The 17,495-nt window shown below is 55.9% G+C and overlaps 1 protein-coding gene across 1 annotated transcript in view; it reads left to right on the plus strand.

Annotated features, from left to right (window-relative positions):
• GRIK5 (glutamate ionotropic receptor kainate type subunit 5) overlaps positions 1–17,495 on the plus strand; it is a 57,467-nt gene extending 39,972 nt beyond the window's left edge. Inside the window, 9 exon segments of the mRNA XM_027079688.1 lie at positions 4,348–4,461; positions 4,631–4,740; positions 5,154–5,256; positions 5,258–5,328; positions 9,654–9,819; positions 10,367–10,592; positions 12,399–12,527; positions 12,622–12,743; positions 16,502–17,495. Coding sequence (XP_026935489.1) covers positions 4,348–4,461; positions 4,631–4,740; positions 5,154–5,256; positions 5,258–5,328; positions 9,654–9,819; positions 10,367–10,592; positions 12,399–12,527; positions 12,622–12,743; positions 16,502–16,930 — 1,470 coding nt within the window. The 3' untranslated portion in view covers positions 16,931–17,495.

Genomic DNA, 17,495 nt, shown 5'->3' on the forward strand with positions numbered 1-17,495 from the left:
AACAACTTATACCTGGGTATAACTTGTGTGTGCTGCTTTAATCCCTTTACCAAACAACCTGCAAGGCTTTCCATGTTGAGGGAGGCCCAGAGCGTGCAAAAGCTCTGCAGCAGGTCCTGGCTTCATGCAAGCTGATCTGCCACCTGGGCCTGATGACCCGGCAGACCCCGGGAAGTGTAGAGTGCTGGTGGCAAATAGGGAAGCAGGCACCAAGAGGTGACTCGCATGCAGACCTCTAGGGTTTTGAAGCAAATCATGCTGTTTTCTGCAGATACTATTCTCCTTTTGAGAAACTGCTCATTACCTGCTAGACACTGAACACCTGCCCATGGACAGTGAGTGACCCCGTGACCTGAGCGCTCATGTCACCTGGGTATTGTCATTTTGGCATCAGTCAGGGGTCTACGGGGAAACTAATCACTCCAGATATTTGTGGGGTTTTTAAAAATATTTATTAATTTATTTAATTTTTGGCTGCATCGGGTCTTAGTTGCAGCATGCGGGATCTTTGTTGCGGCGCGCAGGATCTCCGCTGCAGCGTGCAGGCTCCTCGTTGCGGCCCGTGGGCTTCTCTCTAGGTGTGGCACACAGCCTCAGTAGTTGTGGCACATGGGCTTAGTTGCCCCGTGGCACGTAGGATCTGAGTTCCCTGACCAGGGATCAAACCCGCATCCCCTGCATTGGAAGGCAGATTCTTAACCACTGGGCCACCAGGGAAGTCCCCAGATATTTGAATGAAGAGAATTATTTACTAGGAATAAAGTTGCTAACTAGTTAACTGAGAGGGTAAAAGTTGAAGTCCAAGGCAGGAATCAGCAGTTTTTCTGCAAGGGGCCACATGTAAATATTTCTGGCTTCCAGGTCATTCTGTCACTACTCAATTCTTCCATTGTATGGAAAGCAGTTGTAGACAATACCTAAACAAGTGCGCCTGGCTGTGTTCCAATAAAACTTTATTTTTCAAAATCGGGCAGTTGGGACTTGGCCTGAGGGCCATAGTTTACACACCCTTGCTCTCTCTCAGGCATCAAGGAGGTAGCAAGGCAGGAAGTGGCTCTGTCTCAAGTTCTGAAGGAACAGAGAAGAGCTGAAACTCAGAAACTTAGAGGAAGGGCTCTGTGGGGCGGAAACTCAGACCCCGAGGAGGGGGCACTCGCCAGCTGGTGCTGGTGCCCCAAGAAAGGCTGGGCTAGGCTGGTTCTGCAAGTGCTGGGAAGCTGCAGGCTGAACTTGTCTGCCGCCCTGTGGAAGAAATGCTGCTGCCTTTGGCGCAGAAAGGCTGGGGACCCGAGAGTAGACCAGAAGGAGCAGGTAACTGTCCTTCCTCCAGCCTTGCAGCCTTCCTCTAGTGCCCCCTATTGGCAGAGCCTGTCAGGGAGCTGACGGCACAGCACAGATGGTTTGCACAGAGCTGGTGTATAGGGCGGGCTGGGGCAGAGGGACAGTCACAAGTGCTTTGGTTGGTTTTTAGGCATTTAGACAATCCCCCTGTCATTTCTACAGGTGGCTTATCATTTGGATTCTTCCTGATTTCATCCCAGAGATTAAACTGTCAGGGTTCCCTTGGGGAGGGAAGTCTTCTCTAAGGAACAGGTGTCCCTTTTGGGAAATGAAGGAGGAAGAGGAGGAGGTGGAAAGGGGGCAGGGGTTCCCAAGACTCTGAGAGGGGTCTAGAAGAACTTGCAGCATTTAAGGATCTGTCTGTCCTCCATTCGGAATTCATCTCAAATCGGACCACCTCCTCTCCACCTCTACTTAGCCCCACCCCCAGCACCTCTGTGGGCATCTTTAGTCAGCTTCCACTCTTGCCCCTGTGGTCTGTTCTCAGGGTGGCCAGATCATGTTACCCTCCGCTGCACACACCCTCTGATGTGATGTCCTCTGTTGCCCTTGGGGTAGAATCCGGCCCCCTTCTCCTGGCCTGCAAGGCCCTGCAGGGCTCTGGTCCCCACTCTGCTGCATTTCCCACCCCACCCCCCCTTTCTGCTCCAGCCACCCTGGACACTGTCTTAGGTGCAGTGGAAAAGCCACCCAAGGGTTTTTAAACAGGTGACTATCATTTTGGATGGGGGGCGTGTTATGAGCAGAGGCAGGGGTCCAGTGAGGAGGCTGATGGGTTATCGTGGGGGGCCTTTGCCAGGACAGACCTCCTGTGGGTGCATAAAAATAAAGATTCCTGTATTAGCTAACATTGTTCACAACGATTCACATATTAGTCACGAGAGTGGCAAGTGCACAAGAAAGGAGAAAACCGGGAATTCCCTGGTGGTCCAGTGGTTGGGACTCTGCTCTTTCACTGCCGAGGGCGCGGGTTCGATCCCTGGTTGGGGAACTAAGATCCCACAAGCCGTGGGGTGTGGCCAAAAAAAAGGGGGGGGGAACCACTCCTTACTCTCAACACCCAGGAATTCCCAGGGGTATGCTCTGAATCCAGTGCGTTCTGGGCCCCTGCCACACATGGCCGCCTCTGGATTCTGCCTTGGGGACGTGCCATCTCTCTCTCACCCTGCCATAGTTGCTTCATCTATGCTGTCTCTCTCTACTCTTGGTTAATCTTCTGGGTCTGTCCTCTTTCCCTGACATCGAATTGCCTTTCAGATCTCTTCTCTCCTAGACCCTGGATTTCATTTTGGGTCCACGTGATCTCTCCCTGACCTTGGTTTTCTTTTCAGCCTGTGCCATGTCTCTTTGCAGTATCTTTGGGGCCTGTGCCCTCTCTCCCCACCCCAGTTCTGTCCTAGTCTGTATTACCATGTGGTCTCAGTCTCAGCCCCTTGGGGGGTGAGTGTGTCCCTCCTCCCAGGCCAGTGATCCAGGACCTTGACTCTTATTTCAGCCCCAGGGGGAGGACTCTACTTGAATTTGGAGTCAGTGCTGGGGCCCAGTTGAGCCCTGGGCGATGGAATCAGTATGCCTGGAAGGAGCGTCCTGGGAGCCGGGTTCCAAATCCAGGAGACAACTCGCTCCCCTCCCGCCCAGTTTTACAGAGGACCAAACTGAGGCCCAGAGACATGGAAGCAAGCGCCTGCCCCTGGTCACCCAGTGAGCTTGGGGCAGAGCCAGGGCTCTCTACTCCCACCCGCGGCTCTTCCCAGCACCCTGCCCCCTCTGTCATGTATGTGCACACGTGAGCCCACGTGTTTGGGTGTGTGCACTGTGCCTCTAGGGAATGCCCCCCACGATGTCATCACTCCTCCCTACACTCGCGTGCAGGGCACGGGTTTGTCTGCCTGAGTCCACGTGGACAGTATGTCACTGGGTCAGCCTGTGTCTGGGCACGCATGTGTGGATATGGCACGGTGTGCACATGGTGGTGTAGACCTGACCGGGTACAGTGCTCACGTGTGCAGTGTGTGTGTGTGTGTGTGTGTGAGAAGTGCCAGGTTTTTTCCCAGCCTGTGTCCTGCCCACAGCTAACGACTGGCTGATGTGCACTTGGCCAAGAGCAAGATGGCCTCTTTGGATCAGGCATTCCGGTGTGTCAGCGAGACCCCAACACACACCCTTTTCTCCGCCATACCCCACCCACTGCCCACCCTTCACCACTTCAGACCTGGACCCCAGCCACCCCTCCCCGACTCAAGACCACGTGCAGCTTCTCCTGAGATCGTTACCTCAACTGAGCCGGGCGTGGTCCTGTGTGTCAGGGGTGGCTTCATGCACACATCTAGGTCCCTGGTGTCTGCCAGGGGCAGGAGAGTGGAGGTCATGTCTCTGCTTTATGGTCCCCAGCCCCTGCCTTTCCTCCCTAGTGCCTTTGCCTCTCTGAGCCTCAGTTTCCCCTTCTATAAAATGGGCCTAGTAGTGGCCCTCAGGGAGCTGTTAAGAGGATTATACAAGATAATCTATATAAAGTGACATCTAGCATGGAGCCTGGCACACAGTAAGCGCTTGATAAATATTCCCTGTTAATTGTTCATACAGAAGAGAAACCAAAGCTCCAAGAGGGTCCTGAGGGGTCAGCGTCCAGGCATCTCAGCTCCAATCTCAGGCTCTCTCTTCAGGACCCCGGCATGGTGGGAGTGGTGGGGGTCAGCGGTAGGTTTTATAAAGCAGGGTCTTAATGATGAACTTGACTGGGGAGTGGGAGAGATTGGATGAGGCAGGGCAGCCAGGCAGGAAGGAGGCCACAGGAGCCGCTTACAGCAGATGTGAGATGACAAGGGTCCAGCTGGAGGCCCTAGGTGCACTCTTGGAGCCAGTCCCCTGGCTCCTTCTGCTGTCCTCTCTCTTTGCCTCTCTCTCACCTTCTGATATTCTAAGTCGCTCCCTCAGTGCGTTCTCTCTAACTGCCCATCTGTCTCCCTGGCCCGCCCATCTACCCCCGCCCCGCTTCCCCTCCAGCAGAAGGCAGACCTGGCTGTGGCTGCGTTCACCATCACAGCTGAGCGGGAGAAGGTCATCGACTTTTCCAAACCCTTCATGACCCTGGGAATCAGCATCCTCTACCGTGTGCACATGGTACAGTTCCCCTGGAGGTGGGGGTGGGGGCTGGTGCTGGGGCCGGACACCCAAGGGAGGCAGAGGCTGTGGGCTGGACCTCGGATGGGCCGGTGGGGCTCATGGGCCCCGGGGCTGGGGGAGGGGCTCAGGTCTGTGTGGCTCCGGCTCTCATTCCGTCTCCCACCAGGGCCGCAAGCCTGGCTACTTTTCCTTCCTGGACCCCTTCTCCCCTGCTGTGTGGCTCTTCATGCTTCTGGCCTACCTGGCTGTCAGCTGCGTCCTGTTCCTGGCCGCCAGGTGAGTCCACTACCTGCTGCCTGGGAAGGAGAGGGCGGGGAGGAAGCACGAGCTGGGGTCTCCATGCCTGACCTTTCTGTTGTCTGTCTGGACCATCCTCGGCCTCCACTTGGGGCCTTGGATTCCCTGCACCCTCCCTTCTCCCTTTCTGGCCCTGTCTCTGTATTTCCTTCTTGTGGTTCTGACTTTTGCTCCGTGGTTCTCTCTGGGTCTCTCCCCTTCCCATTCTTTCTGTCCCCCTCCCCTTTTGCCTGCACTGTCTCTGTTTCTCTGTGTGTGTGTGTGTGTCTCTCTCTGTCCATCTCTGTCTATCTTCCCCTCCGTTTTTGTCCCCCCATCTCTTCTGATCACGGTGGCTCTCTCTTTCCTCTGTTCCTCTCCTTTTTCTCCCCATTCCCCGTGTCTCTCCACAGGCTGAGCCCCTACGAGTGGTATAACCCGCACCCGTGCCTGCGGGCACGTCCCCACATCCTGGAGAATCAGTACACGCTGGGCAACAGCCTCTGGTTCCCCGTGGGGGGGCTTCATGCAGCAGGGCTCGGAGATCATGCCCCGGGCGCTGTCCACACGCTGCGTCAGCGGAGTCTGGTGAGAGGCTGCCTGTCTGCCCCAGCCGGGGCTGACGGAGGTGGGGAGGAGGGCGGGGGGGTTCTGAGGCCTGGGCCCATTCCTGTGTCCCACACAAGCTGTGTGACAGGGAATGGGGTGGGGGCAGCTGAGCCCCACCTCTGCCACTCACTGGCTGTGTGACCTTGGGTCTCCATGCCTCAGTCTCCTCATCTGATAAATGGGGATAAAAATGCCCATGTCTCAGGTTGTAAGGATTCGGTGTGGCTAAGGGATGGGAAAGTGCTTCTGCTGACCGGAGGGGTTATAATCAGGACAGTATTGGCATTGTTACTGCTGTCTCGGACATTGCCCGGGCAATCACAGAGACACTGGAATCCTTGAGCCAGGACAGCCTTCACTGTCCAGACGTTGAGGCTGAGGCCCTGGACAGGGATACCTGCTCCCTCAAAGTCCCACGTGGATCCCGTAACTTTTGTTTTTGGCCACACCTCGCATGGCTTGTGGGATGTTAGTTCCTTGACCAGGGATTGAACTCGGACCCTCAGCAGTGAACGCACCAAGTCCCAACCACTGGACTGCCAGGGAATTACCCAGACCCAGTAACTTATTTTGAACGGAACTTATTTTGCCCCCAAGACAAGCTCCAAGAACCTATGTGTCAGAGAGCAGACACTGACAACTGGTGGTGTCTGGCCCATAGTTTAAAAGATTTTGAATTAGTTGGCATTTAAAAATTGGGTAAATTCACTTACAAATTCAGATTCCTCTTTTTGTTTTGTTTTGGCCACGCTGCGCGGCTTGTGGGATCTTTGTTCCGGGGCACAGCAGTGAAAGCCCGGAATCCTAACCACTAGGCCACCAGGAAACTCCCCAAATTCAGATTTCTCACTTTTCTCAAAGATTTGGGAGATCTGGTAGTGCTCGGCTGGCGTTCCCACCTGGCGTCGATGCCTGTTCCACTGGCCTCAGTCCTCTCTCCCTCCTTCAGTCACTTTTTTTTTTTTATTTTTATTTTTTTGACTGCATTGGGTCTTTGTTGCTGCATGTGGGCTTTCTCTAGTTGCAGCGAGCGGGGGCTACTCTTCACTGCGGTGCGCGGGCTTCTCATCGCGGTGGCTTCTCTTGTTGCGGAGCACAGGCTCTAGGCGCGCAGGCTTCAGTAGTTGTGGTGCACGGACTCAGTAGTTGTGGCTCGAGGGCTCTAGAGTGCAGGCTCAGTAGTTGTGACACATGGGCTTAGTTGCTCCGTGGCCTGTGGGATCTTCCCCGACCGGGGCTCGAACCCGTGTCCCCTGCATTGGCAGGCAGATTCTTAACCACTGCGCCACCAGGAAAGTCCTCCTTCAGTCACTTTCTGGCCTGGCTTCCATAAGCACTCACATTTGCCACCCTATCTTTGAAATAGCATCTGGGCTTGGTTGCAGTTCATATAACTCTTCTCAGCTCCTTTTCCTCATTAGAACCACAGAAAGCCGAGGAGCATGCTTAGGATAAGGAATATTCTCTGGTTTTATGGATTAGAAGATCGAGACCCAGAGAGAGGAAGTGGTTTGCTAAAGAGCATGCATTTGGCTAGAGGCAGGGCTGGGCTGAGCCAGCCTCCCGCCCCAGTGCCACCCACCCCGTAGGCCCTGGGTGCCTCTCCAGGGCAAACTGAGGCATGGGGCCTCCTCCCCATCAGTCAGGATCTATGCTCAGTAGTCATTCAGCAAGAGGTGCTTCTCAGGCCCTTCCATGTGCCAGGCACTCAGGCAGGTGGAAAATCAGTCCTCAAGAGGCAAAGGAACTGAGAATAAACAGATAAATAAACACAAGGACATCATATTTTATGCCAAGAATATGTCCCGAAGATATTGTTTGATTCAAAACTTGTTTGTTCAGGACTAACCATAACGGTGGCAGGTTTTTCTCTTTCCCAGCTAAGCGAGGCTAACTACCATCTGGCAGTTGTTTGCAATTTGCTTGGTCCATTGGCTTTGAAACTTTTTGTTTGTTTGTTTTGGTTGCACCAGGTCTTAGATGTACCCGGCGGACTCCTTAGTTGCGGCTCCAGAGCTCCTTAGTTGCAGCATGTGGGCTCCTAAGTTGCAGCACGTGGGCTCCTTAGTTGCAGCGGGGCTTTGAAACGTTCTTTTTCTTTTCTTTTTTTTTTTTTGGTGGTATGTGGGCCTCTTACTGTCGTGGCCTCTCCCGTTGCGGAGCACAGACTCCAGACGCGCAGCCTCAGCGGCCATGGCTCATGGAACCAGCTGCTCTGCGGCACGTGGGATCCTCCTGGACCGGGGCACGAACCCGCGTCCCCTGCATCGGCAGGCGGACTCTCAACCACTGTGCCACCAGGGAAGCCCCTACGTTTTTTTTTCTTTAATTTTTAAATTTTTCCGGATGTGCCGCATGGCATGTAGGATCTTAGTTCCCCGACCAGGGATCGAAACCGTGCCCCCTGCAGTAGAAGCTCGGAGTCCTAACCACTGGGCCGCCAGGGAGATCCCTAAACTTTTGAATCTTGATGATTTTTTTTTTTTAACATTTTGAAATTGGCATCATGTCAGGAGTTATACCCTGTATTCATTTCCTGTTGCTGCTGCAACAAATTACCACAAACTTCGTGGCTTAAAAACAACATAAATTTATTCTCTTATGATTCTGGAGGTCAGAGGTGCAAAACAGATACGACTGTGCTAAAATCAGGCTGTTGGCAGGGCCAGTTCTTCTGGAGGCTTTGGGGGAGAATCCATTTCCTTGCCTTTTCCAGCTTTTAGAAGCCGCCTGCGTTCCTGGGCTTGTGACCCCTTCCTCCATCTTCAAAGCCAACAACATAACGTCTTCAAATCTCTCTCTCTGACTCTGACCTCCTTCTTCCGCATAAGGGCCCTTGTGATTCCATGGGCCCAACAGGATAATCCAGGCTAATCTCCCCATCTCAAGACTCTTAACTTAATCATATCTGCAAAGACCCTTTTACCCTGTGAGGGAACATATTCACAAGTTCCAGGGATGAGCATGTAGACATCTTTGGGGGGCAAGCCTTTCTTCTGCCTACCACACACCCCGACTAAACTTTATTAACATTTTTAATATAATGATGTATCAGATGTATGTAAACTGCGCTATTGAAGAACCAAACAGGGTGCAGTGAAAGAGAACAGTAGAGAATGAGGGTGCTCGGGAAGGGCCCCTCTGAGGAGGTACCATCTAGGCTGTTTCATCTGAAGGTGCAAACAGAGGCATGCCTGCCAAAGAGAGGGAGGCGCATTCCAGCCGGGCACGAGAGGGAGGCATGTGTGAGGAGGTGGCTGAGAGGGTGTGAAGGGACCCGCTGTGACAAATCTGGCCGAGTCCCCCAGTCAGGTGGGGGACCAGTGACCAGCTCTCTACAGCCCATCCCTTCTGCTCCTCAGTCAGGGACCCTCTTCCCCAGCTGAGCGTTCTCTGCCCCTTCCCATTGCTGTCACCCAGGAAGCCCACAGTCATGTCCCCTCTCTCACCTTTGACCCCTTTGACCTCAGGCTCACTCTTGTCTCCACCCCGAGTCTTCCCCCACATTCAGTCATTCAACAGATGTTTCTTAATCTCCAGATGTGACCTCGGCCTGGTGATTCAGCAAGCCAGGGCTGGTGGTAGGGCGGTGGGGGTGGGTGCCAGTGCTCTAGGGACTTGGCCGCCCCCTGAATAGCAGCAGCTCGGCCAGAACTCCCCTCCTGGGCCCCTCATCTCATGTGCACACGGGCCATAGCCTCCTGCTGCCACACCCAAGGGCTCGCCATGGTTCAGGACAGCTCTGCCTTGGAAATCAACGTTTCTTTTCTTTTAATTAATTAATTAATTTATTTTTGGCTGTGTTGGGTCTTCGTTGCTGCGCGCGGGCTTTCCCTAGTTGCGGTGAGCAGGGGCTACTCTTCGTTGCGGTGCACGGGCTTCTCATCGCGGTGGCTTCTCTTGTTGCAGAGCACGGGCTCTAGGCGTGCGGGCTTCAGTAGTTGTGGCACGCGGGCTCAGGAGTTGTGGCTCGCAGGGTCTAGAGCACAGACTCAGTAGTTGTGGCGCACGGGAATTAGTTGCTCCGTGGCATGTGGAATCTTCCCGGGCCAGGGCTCAAACCCGTGTCCCCTGCATTGGCAGGTGGATTCTTAACCACTGAGCCACCAGGGAAGCCCTCTGAAAGCAATTTTAAACCCAAGGAATCTGGCTCCAGATTCCATGCTCCCAGCCCCTCCACTAGTCAGCAGTCATCCTTCTAGATGCTGGGGTCACTGAGGGGGCACCACCAGTGGGGCGCATGGCCACAGGGGCAGGGGGGCAGTGGCGGCTCCAGCCTGTAGCTCACCCCTCCCCCCCCCCAGGTGGGCCTTCACCTTGATCATCATCTCCTCCTACACGGCCAACCTGGCTGCCTTCCTCACCGTGCAGCGCATGGAGGTGCCTGTGGAGTCGGCCGACGACCTGGCGGACCAGACCAACATTGAGTATGGTACCATCCACGCTGGTTCCACCATGACCTTCTTTCAGGTGGGGCCCCCGGAGCCACCCAGGCTTGGTTTCGGGATCCCCGCTGTGCACAGCAGCGCAGGGTAGGGCAGTGCATTCCTCAGAAGGTTCCCGCGGGGCCGTAGGAAGTAAGCTCTCCTGTTTGGCTTGGACACAGGTCTCTCTGAAGCAGGCTGGGCCCTGGGCGTATATGGTTGAGCATCTGCTCCCAGCTTCTCTGAATAAGGCCTGGGAACACTGGGAAGACAGGGCTGGGTGTCAAGCCGAGCCGAGGCCCAGGGGTGGAAGAGAGAAAAAGGTTGAAGAACAGGCTGTGGCTGCGTCTTCCCAAGCCTTCGGTCCTCAGGATCCTCGCTGGGCTGGTGGGTGGGGGGTTGGCTTGGGTCTGGCCCTGAGCAGTCTGTCTGTCTTGTGCGTCTCCTCTGTCGTCGGCTCTTCCTGTCTTCCTCTGGTCTCCCCGCTCTCTCGGGTTGAGGGAGACTTTCTAGAGGGCAGGGGACAGGGCTCAGGGGAAAGGCAGGAGTGGAAAGACCCTCACCCGTCTTCCCCTCATGCGCCCTCTGCCCAGAATTCACGGTACCAGACGTACCAGCGTATGTGGAACTACATGCAGTCGAAGCAGCCCAGTGTGTTTGTCAAGAGCACAGAGGAGGGCATCGCACGCGTCCTCAACTCCCGCTATGCCTTCCTGCTCGAGTCCACCATGAATGAGTACCACCGGCGCCTCAACTGCAACCTCACCCAGATCGGGGGTCTCCTCGACACCAAGGGCTACGGCATCGGCATGCCGCTGGGTATGGCGGCAGTGGGGTGGGGTGGGAGGCCGTGGGTCCCCAGGCAGCTGAAACCAAGCTGTGTGAGCAGGCCAGGGAGTAGGCCAGGCCCTTCCCGAGCAGGCTGGGTGTGCTGTGTGTGGCCTCCTAGCTGTGTGGCCTTGGGAAGGTGATGCCACCTTCCTGAGCCTCTGCACCCTCCACCTGCATATGAACAGGCCTAGGAACGATCAGCTCCAGCCCTGGAGGGCTGTTGGGAGAACCCGGTGATACTGTGCACAAGTCAGTGCGCGTGAGCCATGAGGCTTGCTGCCCTGCCCCATTGGTCCGAGGGCCCCTCGAGGGTGAGGACCTGGGTTTATTTACTTCATATTCTCTGCACCAAACCCACAGCCTGGCTCAGAGCAGGTGGTCCAGCAACATAATGGATGTTGCTGGATGGGTGGAAGGGAGGGAGAGAGGGAAGGAGGGAGGGAGGAAGAATGATGGATGGATCTGCTAGGGAGACTTGGACATGCTTTTCCAGGGCTTGGTGCTGGAAACTCACCACCAATTTTGCCACCAAATTTTGGCATTTCGGCTTTTAAACCCACCTATATTCTGATGACCACTGCATTTCTTAGCTATGACTACATAACAAATTACCCCAAATCTTAGCAGCTTTGTGGTAGGGTCGGTGCTGTATCAGGGAAGCAGTATAGCCTGGTGCTTTGAGGGACAGGCTCTGGAGTCCCAACAACCTGGATTCAAATCCCAGCTTCCTCCCTGACTCAGGCAAGAGTGTCACCTGCTTCATGCAGATAATGAGGGTGGTAACACGTGCCTCACAGGATTATTGTGAGACTTAAGTACGCTTCTGTGGACCAAAGTCTGGCACATAGTAGGTGCCTGATAAATACCAATCACCCCACTTGCCTGCATCCCTAGTTCCTGGCGCCTGGTAGATGCTCAAGAATTATAGTAGTAAATGAAGAAATGAGTAGAGGGTAGGATATGGGTGGGGTGTGTGGGGCCCAAGGATGGTTTAAGGGGAGGATCTGAGGGTAGAGAGGAGGGAGGTGGTCCAGGGTTGGGGCCACGCAGAGGATTCGTTCACTTGGCAGATCTGATGTCCTACTGTGTGCCGGGACTGCCCTGGCTGCTGGGATGCCACAGCGGGGAGCTAGCTGCTCAGCCCTCACCTCCAGCCATCTACTAGGGGTGCAGACAGACAGTAAACACATAGCTTTATAATGTGATGTCAAGCAGTGTCAACTGCTCTGAAGTAAATAAGGGGAAGAGATGGACAGGGAGTGGGGTGCGTGCTGTCATTTTAAATAGAGTTAGAGAAGAACCCCTGAGGCACCCTGTGAGCAGAGTCCTGAGGAAGTGAGGGAAGGAACATTCCAGGCAGAGGCAAAGGTCCTAAGGGAGCCCCAGGTGGTGGGACCAGTGAATGCAGAATGTTGTTGAACATTTGAAGATTTTTTTTTCTAGCTGCAGACAGAGCCGTTGGAGAGTTTTAAGCACCAGAGAGGCGTGATCTCTGGCTGTGTTTCTGAAACTGTCCCTCTGGCTGCTGTGTTGAGAAGAGCCTGGCGGGGAGAGAGTGGGGGGGGGCACAGGGAGAGGGGACCGGTGACAAATGTGACAAGTTGGGGCTTGGCCCAGGGGTGGTTGCAGGGGAGGTGACGAGCAGTAGTCAGATTTGAAGGTGGACAGGGAAGATGCTGGGGATGCTGCAGAGGTGGGAGGAGAGCAGCTGCAGAGGGGAGGGAACATCTGGGGCTTGGGCCGGCAGGGCTCCAGGGTCCCGATGACCGTCCACCCTCCGTGTGCCCGGTCCAGGCTCCCCGTTCCGGGATGAGATCACACTGGCCATTCTGCAGCTTCAGGAGAACAACCGGCTGGAGATCCTGAAGCGCAAGTGGTGGGAGGGGAGCCGGTGCCCCAAGGAAGAGGACCATCGAGCTAAAGGTCAGCCACCCCTGCACGCCGTGCCCTTCCCAAAGGCCCCTTGCCACCCCTGGCCCACGCAGCCCGACCCCTGGCTCTCCCCCTCCACCCCCAGGCTTGGGCATGGAGAACATCGGCGGCATTTTTGTCGTGCTCATCTGTGGCCTCATCATTGCTGTCTTCGTGGCAGTCATGGAATTCATATGGTCCACGCGGAGGTCGGCAGAGTCAGAAGAGGTGAGGGGGCTGGCAAAGGGTGTGTGGGAAGAAGTGGGACCCCAGGGGCAGGGGGTGTGAACACTATGGCATTGGGAGCCGTTACTGGAAGAATGCGAGGGTTGGGGGGCTGGGAGCTGGGGACGTGAGAGGATCGGAGCGACTCCAGGGGTCCAGGAGGTCCATGAAGAGGTGAGAGCAGGGAACTCCCTGACGGTCCAGCGGTTAGGACTCTGCGCTGTCACTGCAGAGGGCCCAGGTTCGATCGCTGATGGGGGAAGAAACTAAGATCCCACAAGCCGCGGTGCGGCCAGAAAAAAAAAAAAAAGAGGTGAGAGCAGACGGAAGGCGGTAGAGAGGGTCCACGGACATGAGGAAGGACAGAGGGGGAAGAGGGCGCAGGCAGAGATGAGGATGCAGGGGAAGGAGTGTGGAGGGGCAGAGAGAGAAGGATATGGGGAAAGAATGAGGTGGTAAAGCAAGAAGAAATAGGAGGAGAGACAGGGGCAAGGAGGATGCAGCTGAATGCGGCAGCAGGAAGGCAGACTTGCTGGCCGGTCTCAGCCCACACGCGGGCATGGTGGTCCCCAGCCATACTCCAGTGCTAACCCCGCGGGCCCCCGTGCTCCTCCGCGATTCCAACCTTTCCCTCTCTCTGCCAGCCTCCAGCCAACCCCCTCTCCTCCTTGCTTTGAGCCCATGACCTTGCTTCTCCTGGCCTGAGAAAAGCAGAGGAGTCGGAAAGCGTGCCAAGCCCCACCTCTACATCCACCTACCCTCATGCTTTCTCCACTCGCCCCGTTAGTGACTCTAGATGAACATCCACGCTCCTCGCTAAGGCTTCTCCGCATGCGCCCTGTCTCCTCCTCTCTCGCCTTCCCAAGGACATTCCTCAGCTGTTCTCTCCTTCCCTCCGGCATCATCAGCTTTTCTCCTTCTACTGGATCAAGCCCGGCAGCATACAGATGTGCTGTCATTTCTCCCATCTTCAAGGAACCCTCTCTGGACCCCGTTTCCCCTCCTAGTCACCACCCCATTTCTCCCCTTCTGTTGTAGCCTTGACAGGGTGTGTCCCTCTGCTGTTTCCAGTTTCTGTCCTCCCATTCCTTCTTGGACACACTCCCATCCAGCTCCTGTCCCCACCTCTCTTCTGAAGCCAATCTTGCCACCAGCGACCTCCGCATCTGAAATCCAGCGCCTGAGCCTCTGGCCTCATCATCGTGAGGCAGCCATGGGCTTCAGCACAGCCGATCACTCTCTCCTCACAACGCTCGCTTCCCTGCTCCTGCCTCATTTTCCTCCTACCTCTCGGGCACTGTTCTGTTGGGGCGCCCTAGGGCTCGATCCTTGGACTTCTTCTCTTCTCTTTCTCCCTTCTCTTGGTGATCCCATCCAGCCAAATGGTTTGTAAGACCATCTGTATGCTGATGACTCCTGTATTATTTATCTTTTGCCATGTAGCAAATTATCCCCCAATTTAGCAACTTAAAACAGCAAACTTCTATCAGTTCACAGTGTCCATAGGTCAGGAATCTGGGAGCAGCTTAGCTGGGTGGTTCTGGCTGCCCAGTGTCTCTGGTAAGGTCATGGTCATGATGTTGGCTGGGGCTGCTGTTGTCTGGAGGCTCGACTGGGGCTGGAGGATCCACTTCCAGGATGGCTCACTGTCTCAAAATGTACCTGTGGGGTTTTAATTTATGGAAGTGACTGAGCAGAAGAGGCCAATGCCAGTGAAAGAAGAATTTATTACTTACATTGCCTGACAGGAGGGGGCCTACCACGCCACACAGGGCCACGAGGAAAGCACCAGATTTGGTCAGGAGGCAGAAGAGGGGAGAGAGAAACCTAGGGCAGAGCCTTTATTGGGGTTTCCATGAGAAGGGCAAGGCAGCTAAGGAAACGGCTTAGGACCGGGCAGTGTGCGTACTGTCAGCAGGCTCTGGACTAGAGGGGTGGTCTCTAATTGTCTGGTACCCGGCCCTGGGTTGATTTAGGGCAGGGGAAATACTGGCTTGTTGTGTGAGAGTCAGATAAAGGGGGTGTATAGACTCAGGATTGGTTGGTTTTCATGTGAAAGGCAGGTTCCCAGCCCTTTGCTATCCCTAACAATTGGCTAGCTCTGGGAGGGCAGTCTCTCCCTGGCTAGCAAGATGTTTCAGATGTCAAAACATCCTAAGATAGAGAGAATAAAAATACACTCATTCACATAGCAGTTGGCAGGAGGCCTCGGTTCCTCACACAGGGACTTCTCCATAGGGCCGCTTGAGTGTCCTCACGCCGTGGCAGCTGAGTTTCCCCAGAGCGAGTGATGCAAGAGAGAGTCGGGAAGAAGCCAAAATGTCAGCTGACCTAGCCTTATTCTGTTGGTCACAGAGTGAACCTCATACAAAGGCAAAGGGGACTACACAAGGGTGTGAACACCCCAGGGGCAGGATCTTGGAGGCTGCCTACCATAACCCTCAAATGTGTATCCCTTACAGGGACCTCTCCCTGAGCCCACGGTTTGTAAATTCAGCTCCACACTTGACATCTCCACGTGGATGTCCACCAGGTAGTGTGTGACGTCATGTGGCCAACACAGAGCTCCTGCCCACCCGTCAGGCAATGCCATCATTCCAGTTGCTCAGGCCAAAATATGTGGAGTCACCCTTCACTCCTCCCTCTTTCTCACGCCCTCTATCTGATCTCTGGTGACCGTAGCAGCTTCCTAGTGGGCCCCCTGCTCTTGCCCTTGGCCTCCCTACAGTCTGTTCTCTGCACAGCTGCAGAGTGATCCTGTGAAAGCACAGCAGTCCTATGCTTAAAACTCTCCAGTGGCTCCCGTCTGGCTCAGAGTAAAAGCCAAACCCTTACCGTGGCCTCTGGGCCTTACACAAGCCGGCCCCCGTTGCTCCCCTGACCTCACCTCCTCCCTCTCCCCTTTGCCCACCGCACCTTGGCCACCCTGACCTGCTCCACATTCCTCCAGCACCTCACACCTGTAACCAGCTGAACGGTCTGCCTTCCCTCCTGCCAGGCCCCACGCAGCTCATCCTGCACTGCGTTTGTCTACTTGCAGTTCCTCTTCTCAATGAGTCTCCCCTAAGGACCCATCTCAAAATTCAGCATCACTCCCCACCCCACCTATTTTCCCAATTTAATTTTTCTCCAAAGCACTCATCACCATCTAACATACAACTTATATTTACATATTTATGTTTTGTCTCTGCACAATATAACCTCCATGAGGGCAGGGACTTCTGTCTGTTTTGTTCTCTGCTGTATCTCCAGTGCCTGAAACAGTGCCTGGAACACAGTAGGCGGTCAGCAAATACGTCTGGCAATAGTGCGTGCATGAATCAGTGGCCGAGGATGGAGAACGAGTACGAGGGAAGGACTAGAAGCAGTTATAAACTTTCGAGTGAAAAGGCAAGAGGAAGGAGTAGGAAGAGAGGAGCGTGGACTGGAGGTGAAGGGCAGATTTAAGAACAAATCCAAAGAAGAATGGAGACGGGAGCGAGAAGTGGAGGAGAGACAGGAGTTGAGAGGTGGAGAGACGAGACAGGAAGAGCACGGGGAAATAAGGGAACTGTGAGGGAAGAGAATGGGAAATGAGGAAAGGGTGGAAGAGAGGAGGTGAAAGGGCTTGCAGGAAAGAGAAAGAGAGGTGAACACAGAGGTGGGGCGGGGAGAGCAAGAGGGTGTGGAGGTTTCCGAGAGGACCAGAGGGGAAAGGAGCGGCGAGGGGCGGCGGCAAGGAGGTCGCAGGCAGTGACCACCGCGCCCCGCGCCGCCCCCAGGTGTCGGTGTGCCAGGAGATGCTGCAGGAGCTGCGGCACGCGGTGTCCTGCCGCAAGACGTCGCGTTCTCGCCGGCGCCGGCGCCCGGGAGGCCCAAGCCGGGCCCTGCTGTCGCTACGCGCCGTCCGCGAGATGCGCCTCAGCAACGGCAAGCTCTACTCCGCCGGCGCGGGCGGGGATGCTGGCAGCGCGCACGGGGGCCCCCAGCGCCTCCTGGACGATCCGGGACCGCCCGGCGGGGCCCGGCCCCCCGCCCCCACCCCTTGCACCCACGTGCGTGTCTGTCAGGAGTGCAGGCGCATCCAGGCGCTGCGGGCCTCCGGAGCCGGCGCGCCCCCGCGTGGCCTGGGCGCCCCCGCTGAAGCCACCAGCCCGCCCCGGTCCCGGACCGGCCCCGCCGGCCCCCGCGAGCTGGCCGAGCACGAGTGATCATGGGCGGGGCCGGGCGGGCACCCGGACTGACCGCAGGGACTGGGCTCGCCCCAGGCCCCGGCCGCCCTCGCTTCCCTGGTGGGCGAGGGACGGGACTTGTGCCCCCGCGCGCCGGACGCCACGATTTTGCCTTTGGTTCCCGATGAAGTCTGAGGCTCGGCTCCGGAACCTGCCTGCGCCCCCTAGTGGACTCGCCAGAGGGTGCCGCGGACGCCCGCACTCCGTCCCCCACTGCGAACAAGAGGCGCGCAGGAACCGAGGACTCCAGGGGCCGAGGACTGCAGGGGCTGTTCCCGGAAGCGGAAAGCAGTTCGCGGGGAGAACCCCATCCTGGGACTGCTCGGGCTCCCCAAGACTTAACGCAGCCCTCCCCACTCCTGGAGAAGTGGGAAGCCTCTGGGCAGATGGGTGTCCCCTGGTGCCCCTCGACTCTTCTCTTTCTCTCTTTTTTTTGGGGAGAAACCTCGGAATTTCTATGAGACCCCCACAGGGAGGGGGTCAGTTGGGCCCCCATCCCTCCCCCTGCCACACCCCAGTCCCCGTTGGAATAAAAAAAGAACAA

This window comes from Aethalodelphis obliquidens, unplaced genomic scaffold (assembly GCF_003676395.1).
Source record: "Aethalodelphis obliquidens isolate GAN/ISIS:26980383/991018 unplaced genomic scaffold, ASM367639v1 scaffold43, whole genome shotgun sequence".
In the NCBI taxonomy this organism is placed as follows: domain Eukaryota; kingdom Metazoa; phylum Chordata; class Mammalia; order Artiodactyla; family Delphinidae; genus Aethalodelphis; species Aethalodelphis obliquidens.